Below are 14,336 nucleotides of genomic sequence, written 5' to 3' on the forward strand. Positions count from 1 at the left end.
CAGTGCTGGGAGTGATTTTGTGCTGTTAGCAGTGTTTTTAAACAAGTGATTGCTATAAGAGTAATGTTAAAACTTCTCTCTTAAAGTGCAATAATTCACAAAAGGCCTACCCTGTTTACCAAGATTATTGTTAGCATCGTTAGCATTTTTCTATCCTGTTAAAAATATTGTTTGTTACGCCCTCCAAATTTCTGTCATCACATCCTCACCTTCCAAGCCGAGCAGAGAAATGATGGTGCTCCACCATGCAGTAATGCAAAATCAGCACTATTAAGGTGATAACTTAAAGAGTGAATCAAGTGGTTATATTTACAAAATGAACCACATTAAGTTTTTTCTGCATCCTTGTCATCACTAAACTAATTAATCCCAGACTGCATGCCTGCCTCCTCTCTGGAAATATTTCTCTTGCAAATACCATGGAGGCTCAGCTTAAGAGCCCTGTAGCTCAAGCAGAGATACTGTGGAAGGAGAAAATATTACACCACAAAAAAGGTATTTTCAGAGTAATTTATAAAATCTGATAGAGCAAATTATAATCTAATAAACTATTAATTGAAAATTAAAGCTACAGTGTGTAATAATTACAGAGATATACAGTCAGAAATGTAATATATTATACATAACTATGTTATTTATCATCATCTACGAGCTCAGCCTCTTAACCATAATATTTGCGTTGCCTTAGAATTCGTTATTTATAATTACATAGGAGCGGGTCTCGCAGCCATGGAGGCAGACATCTTTGCGCTACGGCAAGCGCAGAGGCAACAAACTAGCGATTGCGAGATCGCCAAAACGTCACAACGATGTAGAAAAAATAATGGGTATATTTATTATCTTAAGTCTACATGAAATCTATACCCTACACAGACTAATGAAATACTATCTGTAAAATTATCTATGTAAACAAACCTCATCACTTGAGAAGGTAGGTGATGCGGACGTCGTGGAAGACATTTTGTCCCGTAACGCTCGCCGTACTGTTGGGGGGGTGTGCATGTTGCTGCAGTCTAACCGCTAGATGTCGCTAAAAGTTACACACTGTAGCTTTAAATGTATGTTTACATCATAATGTTGAATAAATCTGTCTTAGTAAAATATAATCTAATTGCAATTTTGGATAAAAAAAAAAAATCATGATTTGATTTTTGACAAAATTGCTCACATTTAGCTAGTTAGTCTTAGCTGAGCGAAGAATTTTTTGATTTAGGTCACCAATAGATTTCTTTGTGTATCTTCACCTGCATGGATGTTGCCACATTATTCTCCTGTGGTAAATACAGGATCATTGGTTTGTGTTTTACATCATAACAGCAGTGATCTATGACAGCCATTCAGTTTTTTAAACAAGTTCGAGGAGATAATTAAGTCATGGTTGGTTAATGCTTGACGATTTAAGTTCCACGTGGAATTGAGACGTGGAACTTTGCCAACTTAATATTTGCAGCATTTTTACCTGTACCATATATTCTGGTAGACTCTAGGGGGCAGTGTAGAACACAGACTGCAAGCTTACAATACTACATAACTGGAGGAAGTAGACAAGTTGTTTCCAGTAGGGTTGTCAAAAGTATTGATACTCAAAAAAGTATCGATACTGAAATGTTGTATCCAGATACAATACTCGTTTTTAAAAGTATCGATACAGTGCCACCACCAGTGGCACCTAAGCAGTCATTCATCTAAAGTGCAGAATAGAGGACAATGCACTTTCAGAACACTGTGTGATTGAATAATTCTGTGCAATTTTCAGTTTCAGTTTTTTATCAAGCTTGCTTGATATTGTGCACAGCATACAACCTTTATTGTATTTATTTATTTTATTTTATTTATTAATGAAAATATTTCTGTAGAATTTTGGAGTCTTTGTTTTTATCCTTGTATCGAAAATGGTATCAAGTATCGAATATTTTCTTTAGTATCGGTATCGAGTTAAAAAGTTTAGTATCGTGACAACCCTAATTTTTAATGCCTCTTGATGTCATCCAAGGGAGCGAAAAATTATTTGCCAGGAATTGTTCACATTCTTTGGATTATAGAGATAATTATACGCCGAATTTCAAGATGTCTGTAGATGTTTATGTTAATGTCTCTGCCATATATATCCCCAAAAGAGCTATACATAGGGGGATGGAGGTTTTTCGTTTCTGAACCTCTAACTAGGACATAAATAAACCACCACCAAGTTGGTATACCATTTTTTCCCGTTTAGAATAAATAGTTGGGAATTTTGATGGATGCACTTTGTCTACATTTTACTTTTTTTTTCTTTAAATCACTACTGACATTTTTTTTGTTCCTCCTCCTACATGTACCTGACAACGAAATTAGACTGACAACAAAAAGTGAAATCTCATATATAGATTAATTTCACACAAAAAAAGATCTGTTTGAAGCAATTCAGTCAAAGGCTTGGTAAATACTGTGTACTTGGCTGAACTTCAGTCTCCTGACATCCTTCATTAATGCTTGATGGCATGGAACAGATCAGCCGGTGGTTCAACAGAAACATAGGTTGCTTTAATATCGGCCTTCAGACGTTTCCATTGTTGGCTCTGGTGTCTGTCATCTTCCTAACAAAACTCTCCATGGGATTTATATGTCAGACCAGTTTGTCGCTAATCCAGCACAATGACTCCATGCTTAGTAAATCAAGGACTGGTGGGCAGGTTCCAGGTCCTGCTGTTCTTCTCCACTCTTCCTCCAGACTCTATTAAACTGTCCTGTTTTATTTTTAAACTTGTCTTAGGAACACTGAGCAACAGTCTAGCCCTTTTCCCTTAGCCCAGATAAGACGCTTTGATGTCTCAGGTTTAGGAGTGGACAAATAAAAAGGAATCTGATCTCTGTGCTCCATATCCTGTGTGTAGTGCCTCTTGAAACTCCTACTCCAACTACATTCTACACCTCCCCCAAACTCTTGAATGAGCTTTTCTTTTATAATCCTTTCAGCTGTAGAGATATCCACGTTGCTTTTCCCTCCTCTGTTTTTCCACTACACTTTTTTTTCCTTCCACTGAACTTAATACCTGATTTTTATCCAAGAGTTTTATTTAGTCTTAATCTGAAACAGAATGTGTCCGTTTGCATTAACAATATGCTAAAAGCAATAAAAAATGAACAGAAACAACTGAAATATATGTGCAGTGAATCCATGCCATGAACTGCTGAAATCAGTGAATATTTACAGAGTCATAACTTAGTGTTTAACTGCTATATTCCTTCTGAAATTTAATTTAGAATTACTGTTTATCAATCTTAGGAGAAAAGGAAATTAAAAAGAACATATTCAGACCTTTTTCATCCACTTTAGTTTTTTGGAAAAGAGTATAGACAAGTTTTTGACTTGTGTGCATGGAAATTTATGTGGATGTAGCTTTAGCAACATTAGCAGCTTGCCATGGTTTGTTTACACTTGTTCCCTGGTTTCTTACACAATGGCTTAAATTGCACAAGCAGCCACCTTTACCACCTGCCTGCAGGTGAGTCCCTGATTGTTGAATCGCCCCTTTTGGTGGATTAGAGGCCAGTGGTGATAGCAAGGCGGGCTAATTTTAGCACACTTCCAGGAGTTTAAACAAAAAGCCCACACACAAAAAAACAACCCATTTTTTGTACTCCAATCTTCTGGTTTTAATTTAAACCCAACAACTACACAAGTTTGGAACAAAAACCCTAATTACATTCTCAATAAATATGGTTAAAGATAGGGCTCTTGCTTGATGCCTACACAATCTTTCCTTTTTGATTAATAAATATCTTTATGATGTTATATACTGCAGTCATATGAGCATATTTAACCCCCTGAAGCCTGAATTAATAAACATGTACATATAAAAAGACATTTGGTGTGTGTTTTTCCCTTCAATGAGATGCCACATTAAAATAGTTATTTTTACTAAATAAATAAAAATAAAGGTAAAGTATATTTTGTAACAGCAATTATAGCTACATAATAGCATACACTGTGACTTGCACTGGGGTGATGCAAAAACTCTATGGTGGCTCTTTGTCTACACTACAAAAATGTCTGAAAATGAGTAAAAATGTCATAAAAAATAAGTTTATTTACCCTTAATATGAGTAGGAAAATAAGATGAACTGCCAATGGAATTAGCATTTTTACCCTTAAAATAAGATAAATAGATATTGTGCACTTGAAATAAGAGATGGCAGTTGTTGTTTTTTTCTTATTTTAAATGTACATTGTCTTGTTCCAATGTGTCTCACTTACCTGCTCAATTGAAGAAAAAAAATGCTCTTATTTTAAGAAAAATTTACTTACTTAGATTTACACTTTTTGCAGTGTAATACAAGCGGTTTGTTTGCAGATTAGCTACAACAGGCCAGGTTAAGGGTTAAGCCAGTTTTATTTTGTTTTTAGAACATCACACTGATTGTGAGCATTCAAACGACTTAAATGTTCTTTAGACAAGTTGGAGAGCTTTTTCATTTTAAAAGTCACATTTTTTGGGAATAAAACACATGAAAGATCATATTGAGATAAAAACGAAAAAGTCCAGTTGGTTGCAGTGCGTCCTTTTTTCAAACGTAGCTCCCAAGCAGGAGAGAGCGTGCATGCAGGAACACGCACAAACAAACCTATTGTGTTGTTTTGGGGGAAGGGCAGAGGTCTGTTGGCATTTTTAAACGCTCCTTTGACCTTTATTTAAATGTGGAGAGTGACAGGAAGAAACTAGTACTTTTAGCTCTTTTCATGCAGACTGCCCGCCCAACCAGTTGAGCTACCCAACGCCCACACACACTTAATTGGTTTTTACGCTCGCACTTGGTCCTCCGCTAACAAATACAAAGACTTCTCTCACAGAGCTCTGGGATGAAAAGATGGAAAATGAACTTACTGGCAGCGTGACACAGACAGTTTGTGTGGAAGCTGCCTAGATGGAGCCAGTCATGGACGCATTAAGTGTGTCTGTGTGCACATCTGCGTCTGGTCAGAAGTGAAAAAATGACAGATGGTTTGTTTGCGTAAGAGCAGCGGCTGCTCTCTATCAGATTAGATAGGGCGTGTGAGTGGCCAGCTTTATGCTTTATCTGCTGTCTGTGACTCTGAGCATGTTGAGATAGTGAGCCAGATAGAGGTCCCACTGAATCACTGAGACAAAAACAACACATTAGGACTACATGGGGAAACATCTGAGCTGCTCTGATAGACAGCTGCTGTCTTTCTGTGTTTGTTCAGCTCCTAATGCTGTTGTTAGATTTTTGTCACTGTACCCTTTTCTCCAACATGCACTGTATAATAAACATACACCAGATTAAATTAACAAATCCAGACAGCACCAGTGCATCAAAAAGGCTTTCTGATGTTGCAGTTTTGCCCAGAACAGGTCAGATTAAAGAAAGAAAGAGAAATACTTCCATAAAATGCATGAAACCACTGAAAAGCAAAGCAAGAATGTAACACTGGATCAGAGCAAAGAACCACAAAAACAAAAAAAGAGACCAGAACTTTTTAGATAAGTATTAGGTGAATTCAGCATAATGGCATTCACTTATACTGGAGCCGTGTAAAAGTTCCAGCCCAAAGCAATATGATCCACTGCGAATGTACCAGATGAGCAGGGTTTTGATTGGAAAGGCCTTCTCTACATGAACTTTAAATGCAGTGGTGTGTAGAAAAAACAAAAAGTGGGGCTGAAAGAACATAATGAGTTATTTAGGGATTTTTTTTTCATAGCACTGACCTAAGGCCCAATTCAAACCTCTTACTGTGCTCTGCTGTCCGCTCAAATACATATCCTGTGTTCCATAAACCTGGTCTTTGGTACAGACCTGCCTCTTTAGACGTAGTGAATGCACTGACTGTGCAATTTTTCAGGGACAATAACATCACCAGTGAGTGGGAAGCACCAAACATGAACAGAAGAAACAGTATGATTGAGAAATCTGATGTTTTCTCAGTGAGAATGATTTATTATAAATAAGAACTTAATGACGGGATTTGATAACCTGGCAAGCCAGATTAATAATGTGTTGCTCTCTCTGCTTAGTCCTACATATATTCAGTCTAGCTTTGCTCGTTTTTTTTTTTTCCAGCTTTCTCATTACAGAGCAACAAAATAAACTCTCTGCATTTAACCCATCCCCTTGGGGAGCAGTGGGCTGCCATTGAGGGGAGCAGTGTGGGGTTAGGGGTCTTTGCTCAGGGAGCCAGAGTGTCAGTCTGTGGGAGTGGGGCTTGAACTTAGAACCTCTGGATTCCAAGTGCAATGCCCTAACCACTTGCCCACCACTCCCCATGGCTTAAGATATTCAGCTAATTTGGTTTGTCAACACTTGGTGCCTGACGACTAGAGTTTTGGTTTTAGCCAATCAGGGCGTAAAAAGGCACAAAGACATCTTTGCAACCAAAAAATGAAATCCTGAATTCTGCTAAAACAGATGTGACATCAGCAACCATGGGGTCCTCCTGTGCTGCCATGTTTATTTTGGTTTAGGCGTGCAACCTCCTGTTTTGTTCACAACTGTTTGTCCCTACTGCCATGTGATTGGTTGACCCGTTTTGGGAGGGTTCTGAAATACTTTCGACGGAAGCAGGACAGGATAGATTCTCATGTTTGTTGTTGAACAAATATCAGGATAATTAGCTTGCAGGCAGGGTTACGGGTGTGAAAGCTCTAAAGCTAGCTGGAACTACCTTCAGAGCCGGCTACGATAAAAATATGCTTTCATTTATGGTTATTACTAAAGAATAAATGGGGAAATGTTTAAAATTTAGATTATTTTAAACCACATCCCCTTTCTCCTATCTAGGGGACATTAATGAAGCTGTGTTTTCCTAAATAAAAGAAGCAACATTTTGTTATTATGGTGGTAAAGAGGTTGGAAGCATTCTTAGATGTCCCTTGTTGGTTTAGATGGCTCTAAACCAGCTGGGACATAGATGTTGCTCTACAACACATGCATCATTGCCTGCAAGTGAGTAAAGTATCTGAAGGTACATCCAGCTGGATTTGGTGTTTTCTTTTGTAGGAAATTTTTCTTGAAAGGGTACAGATGGACCCAGTATTCAAGGTGAGACAGACAGTGGAAAAGTTCAAAGCGTTTATTAGAACAAAAACATAGACAGACAGAAGCGTGGAGCTGTGGACCACAGTGGTTTCAGGAGGGGCAGGGCACAACCCATCACTGGCACTCTGGATGTGGAAAAAACACAGGTAAGTGACCATGATCATCTGACGGAAGATGATTATTCATGTGAGTCACTTACCTGGTTTAACAGTTCAGTCCATCCTCTCCAAGGAAGGCAGGATCCAGCCAATGGACTGCCAAACGAGTGGTGGCGCAGAGCCGCCCAGAGAATGTCCCCGACGCAGCAACCTCACTAAGCAGGCAGCGATACAATCCAGGTCAGGGAAACAGACCGGACAGGAACAGTTTTGGAATCCATGAGTCTGCAGCCTGGTCAGGGGTTCCAGTCCGCACATGAAGAGACAGATCCAGGGTTCCATGAATCCACATAGTATTCAGGCAGGTTCAGAGTTCCATGCGTCGAGCAACAAGCTCACACAGAAATGCACAGATGCAGAACGGCAGGCTCAGTGGTTGAGGGACCGAGACACTACATGGTACCAGGAACATTGCAGGAAATTTAAACTGGTCTCTAAGCAGGAGCAAGGACTTAAACTTCTCCACATTCCGTGTCAAAACCCTGAGGGCTCCACGGAGAAGGGCCAGAACCCGAGCTCCCCCCACACCCTGTTCCAAAACCCTGATGGCACAGCGGACAAAAGCTGGGACACAATCTGAAGACAGGAGACAAAGAGTAAATCCTCTCAATCAACTGGCCGCCGGGGACGGGAACATGAACCAGGTACCTAACTTAAATTAACGAACCAAACACACATGTATAAAACAATTATCTGGCCCCGATAGCTGGGCTGAGCCAAATATAAAGCCACAAACGTAGGTGAATAAGATGAGCGCTGATTAGGAACCGGGAGGAGATAGACAGGTCAATGAAGTGAATAATCAAGGTCCGCGATCAGGGCAGATCATGACAAAATTTCCCCTGAAATGTCCTTGAAATTCGAAAAGTCAATGCAGTAGGAGCATACCTAACTTCTACATTCAAGATAAATGATGCTTGAATTACAGTAAAAATATTTCAGCTTTCCTCCCTTGACTATTTGCAGCAGTTTTATATTATATAAGCAGAGTTGAGTAGGTTTGTACATTAAATTTAATTTTTATAATTCGATATGTTTCTGTGCTGTTTGTATGTTTAGAATACTGCGTTTTTATCATCGTCATAAAATGCCAATTGTGGCCATGGAGAGAATAAGTGTCAAAAATCGGGAAGCTGGAACACATTGACTTTGCAGATTACGTCTCTACATCTTGCTTAAAAACATAGAAGATGTCATATTATCCGTTATTGCTTTTAGATTGAAATTACTCCAAATCTGTTCAGTCAGATCGAATTCCTCTCAAGGCAGTAAACAACACATCATTATCTGTACAGTACACAGCTTGATGACGAGATAAACCACAGATTTTGTTGGACATGTGGAAATGGTCTCAGTTTCGTCACATATCTGGTCTTGATATAGCAGTATTCCACACCCTTAATCCCAATAAATATACATCATTCAGAATAGGAGGGCATCAAAAACCACACACATTCTTGTGATGTTAGGTCTTAATATTCAATAGAATCAACATTTTCCATTACATTTTTACCCACCTGATATATAGAGATATATACATATATATCTATCTATCTCTCTCTCCCTCTCTCTCTCTCTCTCTCTCTCTCTCTCTCTATATATATATATATATATATATATATATATATATATATATATATATATATATATATATATATATATATATATATATATATAGTTTATTTATTTATTATTCATGCATTTATTTAAAGATAGGATATCATGACAGTAAGATTGTGGTACCAAGCAGGGAGAAATGCATCTTTGGAGAGCATGTGGTCATAAAGAAAAGCACATGTGGCTCTGAAATATTTCTCTGCCGTCAGAAAAGTGGAAATGCGTTTTACCAAGAACGCTTTTTCAGTGACATAGCATCACGCAGCCTGGTTCTGGACCTGAACTGAACAGTCAGCATTCTTTGTTTTGCATTTGGTCTGAAGTAAAACTGATGTTTCCATAGTGTGATTAATGATAACCATGTTCCTTATTTAATGTAGAAATGTTTTACAGTATTTTAACCTTTAATATAAATCTACAAATTCTTTACAAACCTACTCTGCCATTTTATTTGAAACTGAGCTTTTAAGTGTTATATTTATTTTTTTTTATTCTGTCCATGTTAAAGAAATGCTTCTTTTTCTCAGCCCTATTATTACCTCCTGGGTTGTCTTCTGGGTCATGACGAAAAGATTTTATGTTTCAGATTCATAATTTCCAATATCCGTAAAAAAAAAAAATAATGTCAGCATTTTTAGTAAATTTTTTGTAAAATATACATTTTTGTAGATCTGTCTGGTTGCCTAAAAGTATATATGATTAGGCCTAAGTTGAAATAATCTGGAGACGTAAAATCTTATCTTACTAATAACTCATAATCATTGTGTTGCTTCATTCCTGCTACTCATAAGATGTTCCTCCCTATCTTTGCTAACCTTTTTTACACCATCATGCAGTCCTTTTTTAACATGCTCCCATATTGCTATTCATTTAATAATATTTATTTAATAGTATTCTCTAATGTTTCATTCACCTACCTGCTTGGTTAAATATTGGCTGACAGTTAATTAGTCATGTTCACTTTCCCAGGTTCATTACATAGAGGTCGTGTGGAGTGGGCCATGAGGCTCTGGGAGGATCAAACTAGATAACCTTCTGTGTCAGTGAGACAAGCTCTGGTATGAGGAGGAGGGCTGTGGGATCGGGGTGCATGGGGGGCACATCGTAAACTGCAACAGGCATGAAAGGAAACGGGTGTCAGGAAAAAATGAGTGCTCCAAAAATGAAAACACACATAATGCTCAGGTAAAAGTTTACACATCTTGGGATTTTTCACATTTTGTCATGTTAGAACCACATAATCCTTTGCACTTCCTTTTACTGTAATTATAGTTACAAGTTTTCTAGTACGTTTCTGTAAATCACATACCTACCATATGAATGGCTGTAGACCCCCATAGATAAGACAAATTACACTTATTTTGATTTACATGGGATTGGATGGTCGAGCTGTTCCTATTGGACACCCTGAACCTTCAAAAATACATGCTTGGGTAAAACCTTCCAAATAAAAATAAATATTTATATATTTAATAACAAATTTCATTTATTTATTAGACATTATTATTTTAAAATGATTATTTTCTTAGACATATATTTTCTTAAGCCTTTTTTATATTTTTACTGGTTGTCATTCATCCAGGTTATTGTCATTCCTAAAAAGTAAAAAAAAAACTAATGGTCAAATGGCTCAAGATCAGCCAGATTGGATGTTGGAGTGCATCTTTGCAGCTTACCATGCGTTACCATTGGCTTCACTGCTACTTGTTTTTATTATTGTAGGTCTTCTTCTTGCTTTTCGATTAAGATAATTATTTCTAGGTAGGCCATAATGTTTTGTTTTCAGTTTTTAGATAGAAAAATGCTGTGAAGGGGGTTAAAGGCTTGGAATATAGTGTTTTATAACCTCATTCATTTTCTTCTCTGACCTGTCGGCTGTGTTAGTTGGTCTTCATGATACTGGCTGTCCTCTAATGTTCTCTGACAAACCACTGAGACCTTAGAAAAATATTCAGTAGTGGACTTTTGAAGGAATTTTTGTTGTTTTAGGTAAAAAGAGTAAAGGAGTATAAATGCATGAACCTTTTCATTCCTCTTTCCAAAGAGTGTATAAAGTGAAAGAATGAAAAATGGAGACAGTCTGGATGACGCTTGATAAAAGCTACTGATGAATGAAGTTCTTTTATGCTTTGGCTTTTATCCAAAAGGTCCTCAGTGCTCCTCAGACTGACACTAATTGATCAAAAATACCAACAGATAAACAGCTATGTAGGGATTCTGGGTATTATTAAAATGATGATAGATAATAATTCAACAGAATTTATGTTTTAGATGTTTCTGCAGAGAGATGAGAGCGACATCTCTAAGGGTCAGAGCAAAGGGGGGTGAGGAGACAGGGAGTACGCTGCAGAGAGCTGGAGAATGTGGGAGTGATGTAAGAGTGTCACCTTTACTTTGGGCTGCAGCGTATTTAAGGGGATATTTTTATATTAACACTCGGTTTCACTGTATTTACTTCATGCGAGTTATTGTTTAAAGATAGAGTCAAACTAGACCAAACATCAAAGCTTGTAGATGATAACCGTATTATACTTGTGTTTAACAGTGACAATATGAAACCATTAAACTGTTTTTAAGTGTTTATGGTGCGATATTGAGCTCATGTTATTTTTGCATGTTTGCATATATGCATTAAAATCATGCATACCCAGTGGTTCTGATTTATTATTACAGCCTTATTTTTAACTCAAATATCCTACATTTAGTAGCGCCACAGCAGCACTGTGATTAATAGCTAGTAAAAACCCATCCCTGTGTGGAGATGTCAGAGCTGGATCAACTTTCTGTAATGGAGACGGATAGGAACGTTCATGGTTTTCCATCTAATCTGGAATTGGTTTGTGTTGTTGAACCATTATCCAGTTCAAGTTCAGATAGAGATGCTGAGAAACAATGAACAATCAAACCATCCAGAGTGGACCTCTAGCCTATAAAGTCAGACTCTGAGCTGGAGGGTGATGGCTAATATGACTGCAGCAGCCCTGGTAGAAAACAGATGGTGGGGAAACACACATTGAAACCCCTCTGGCATAGATAGGATAACTGGTTATTAGTTTATAAATATAGATAAGTATATAATACTTTAAATCAACATCATTTTCAAATAGATCCTCCACTGCTGTTACAAGAAATGATCTACCTAAAACAGAATGCAGAGCCATATTATTACCACTGAGTCAGCCTCTGATTGTGGTTCTGCAGGAGCTAATGGGACATCATCGGGGACAACAGCAATCTGTGATTTAAGATCCACATTAGCCTGTTGTTTTCCTGGATATATTTAAAATTTCACTTACCTCAACATGATATCGGCTAGTATGTGGAGCTGGAAGTGGAAGCGCTGGGGGCGTCATCGGCAGGTTCTTATTAGCAATCCGTCCAAGTCTGGCTCCAACACCTGTGAAGGTTCTCTCTCTGCCCCAGGGAGAACGCTTTAGGTACGGCTACTGGCGGCTGCTCACGGTAGATTATCACTGAACTACCAAGCAACTCTTTCAGTGAGGGAGCAAAATAAAAAACATGTCTTTCCCAAATATTCCAAGAATAGTAGAGCCACCGTGGAGTTCTCCAAATATGACACTAAATGTGTGCTGCTTGTGGTGTTAAACAGTGAGCTAGTTTATCTGTTATGAATACACCAAATAACAAAAAAAATGATGAACATTCTGAGCCATGGAAGGCCAAAGAGTGCATTGGTAGAAAATAAATCCAAATTTTCTAATAATTAAACCTTCATAAATCTCTTTCCATGTGTTGGGAAGCTTGAACATTGGGAACTGTATGGACTGGGTTGAAGTTATCTTTCCTTTGTTTTTGGAGTTTCCTCCTTATTTTGCTGCTTTCTGGGAATGTGTTTGTCCTATGTTGGTTTTGCCTTTTAAATTTGGTTTTGGGACATTCTTCATAGATTCTGAACTGTGGTAAATGGGAATCGAGATTCTTAAGCAGATTGTTATTTTTGGTACACCTCTATCAGTTAGTTAAGCATGATTGCATACTGTGTGCCCTGCTTTCATTAATGCTATGGGATCTTTAACCACAACCATTCACTCTGATAAAAAGTTGAATGGTTTAGGAATAATTGAAGATGCTCAGGAACAAAACAGGATTTGGCTTGGCCCTTCAACTTTTCAAGATCTCAATCTAACTGAATGTGGATTAAGATTAAAATAAAGTGGAAAGCAAAACTCATAGCCTACAAAACCTTAAAGAATTGGCTGCTAACATGTGAGAACAACAGCTCATCCTATGTTCTTTAGACATTAGTACAATGAAACCCCCCACACATTTTTAAAATCATCCTGACTCCAACACTTGGAGGAGAAAGAAAAATGCTTCAGAATAAAATCCCACAAGTTTTTTTCTTTTTATGTACTTTGTCCTTCTGTTCCCTCAGTTCCATCTGTGCTTAAAGGGACAACTTCATCAAACTAACCATTTTTATGTCATGCACTCTTAGAGATACTTGCCTAAAGGAGACCATGTGTTGAGGTTAGCTGTGTTTTGTTTCTTCTCAAAGGGATACATGGTCTAAAAACAACAATGATATGTATAGCCTGTATCTTGGATTCAGTGGTGGCTGGTTAGCATTGGGAGAAAAACATAATAGCAGCGTTTGTTTGAAACAGCAGTTATCCTGAACTGATCTTACATCTGCACCATTTTCTAGAGTGCAGAATAACGGCTGACTCTAGGATTAGAGATTGTAATCTCAAACTTATAGTGGAGCCTCACAATCAAAATGTAAATGAACTTTTGATTGTTATCTTTTTTCCTAAGTTCCAAAGAAAAGATTTAGGTTGGATTCTAAGCATAGAGCTTAGTATGTGAGAGGAAAGCTGCTTTTTCCTTTTTTAATTCTTATTCATTTCTTTTTTAGCTGATCTAAACTTTTCGCTGTTTCTGTGTGCAATGTCACAGGAACTGGTGTGCTTATGTGGTGACGAGGACAGTAAGCTGTGTGATGGAGGACGGAGTGGAGACGTACATCAAACCAGACTATCAGCGCTGCACCTGGGGCCAGTGCCCTAGAGTTGCGTAAGTATCTACCTTTTTTCATCTCCTCTAAATCCCCCTTCTGCTACCAAAGCTTCGTATCAGTATTCATCCCTGCCTTTCTATCTTCCTGTGTTTTGACTGTATATCTTCTCTTTATCTATCAAATATCCTGCTTTAAACATTAGATTTAAGGCAGGGTATAATGTAAAGCATGGAGGCTTAGGCATCATAGCGTATGGAGGGGCCTCAGACTCGTGGTGTTGGATATGGTCTGCAGTATCCATCACATTATAAAGAAAAGGGATTTGCTTGAAATCGAATGATACCTTTAAAAGTAAAAGCAGTAAGATTAATGGTTCAGCAGAACAATGACCCCCAAAACTACGGTTAGTGAGACTCATCTTGGTTCCAGACAAGCTAAATTGAAATTATAGACGTCAAACCTGTTGTGTAGTTCAGCCTAATCATCGCATCTGCAGCATAACTGAGATCAGCTAAGAGGAACCCTACTGCAGGGGCACAGCG

At 37.9% G+C, this 14,336-nt stretch overlaps 1 protein-coding gene across 1 annotated transcript in view; it reads left to right on the plus strand.

Moving 5' to 3' along the window:
* Positions 1-14,336, plus strand: part of emilin1a (elastin microfibril interfacer 1a) — a 46,468-nt gene that overhangs the window by 12,692 nt on the left and 19,440 nt on the right. The window contains exon 2 of the mRNA XM_038308553.1: positions 13,734-13,850. Within this exon, the coding sequence (XP_038164481.1) occupies positions 13,734-13,850 (117 nt within the window). The remainder of the gene's footprint in view (positions 1-13,733; positions 13,851-14,336) is intronic.

The sequence above is a fragment of the Cyprinodon tularosa genome, unplaced genomic scaffold (assembly GCF_016077235.1).
Source record: "Cyprinodon tularosa strain WSP-4 unplaced genomic scaffold, ASM1607723v1 ctg64, whole genome shotgun sequence".
Lineage (NCBI taxonomy): Eukaryota > Metazoa > Chordata > Actinopteri > Cyprinodontiformes > Cyprinodontidae > Cyprinodon > Cyprinodon tularosa.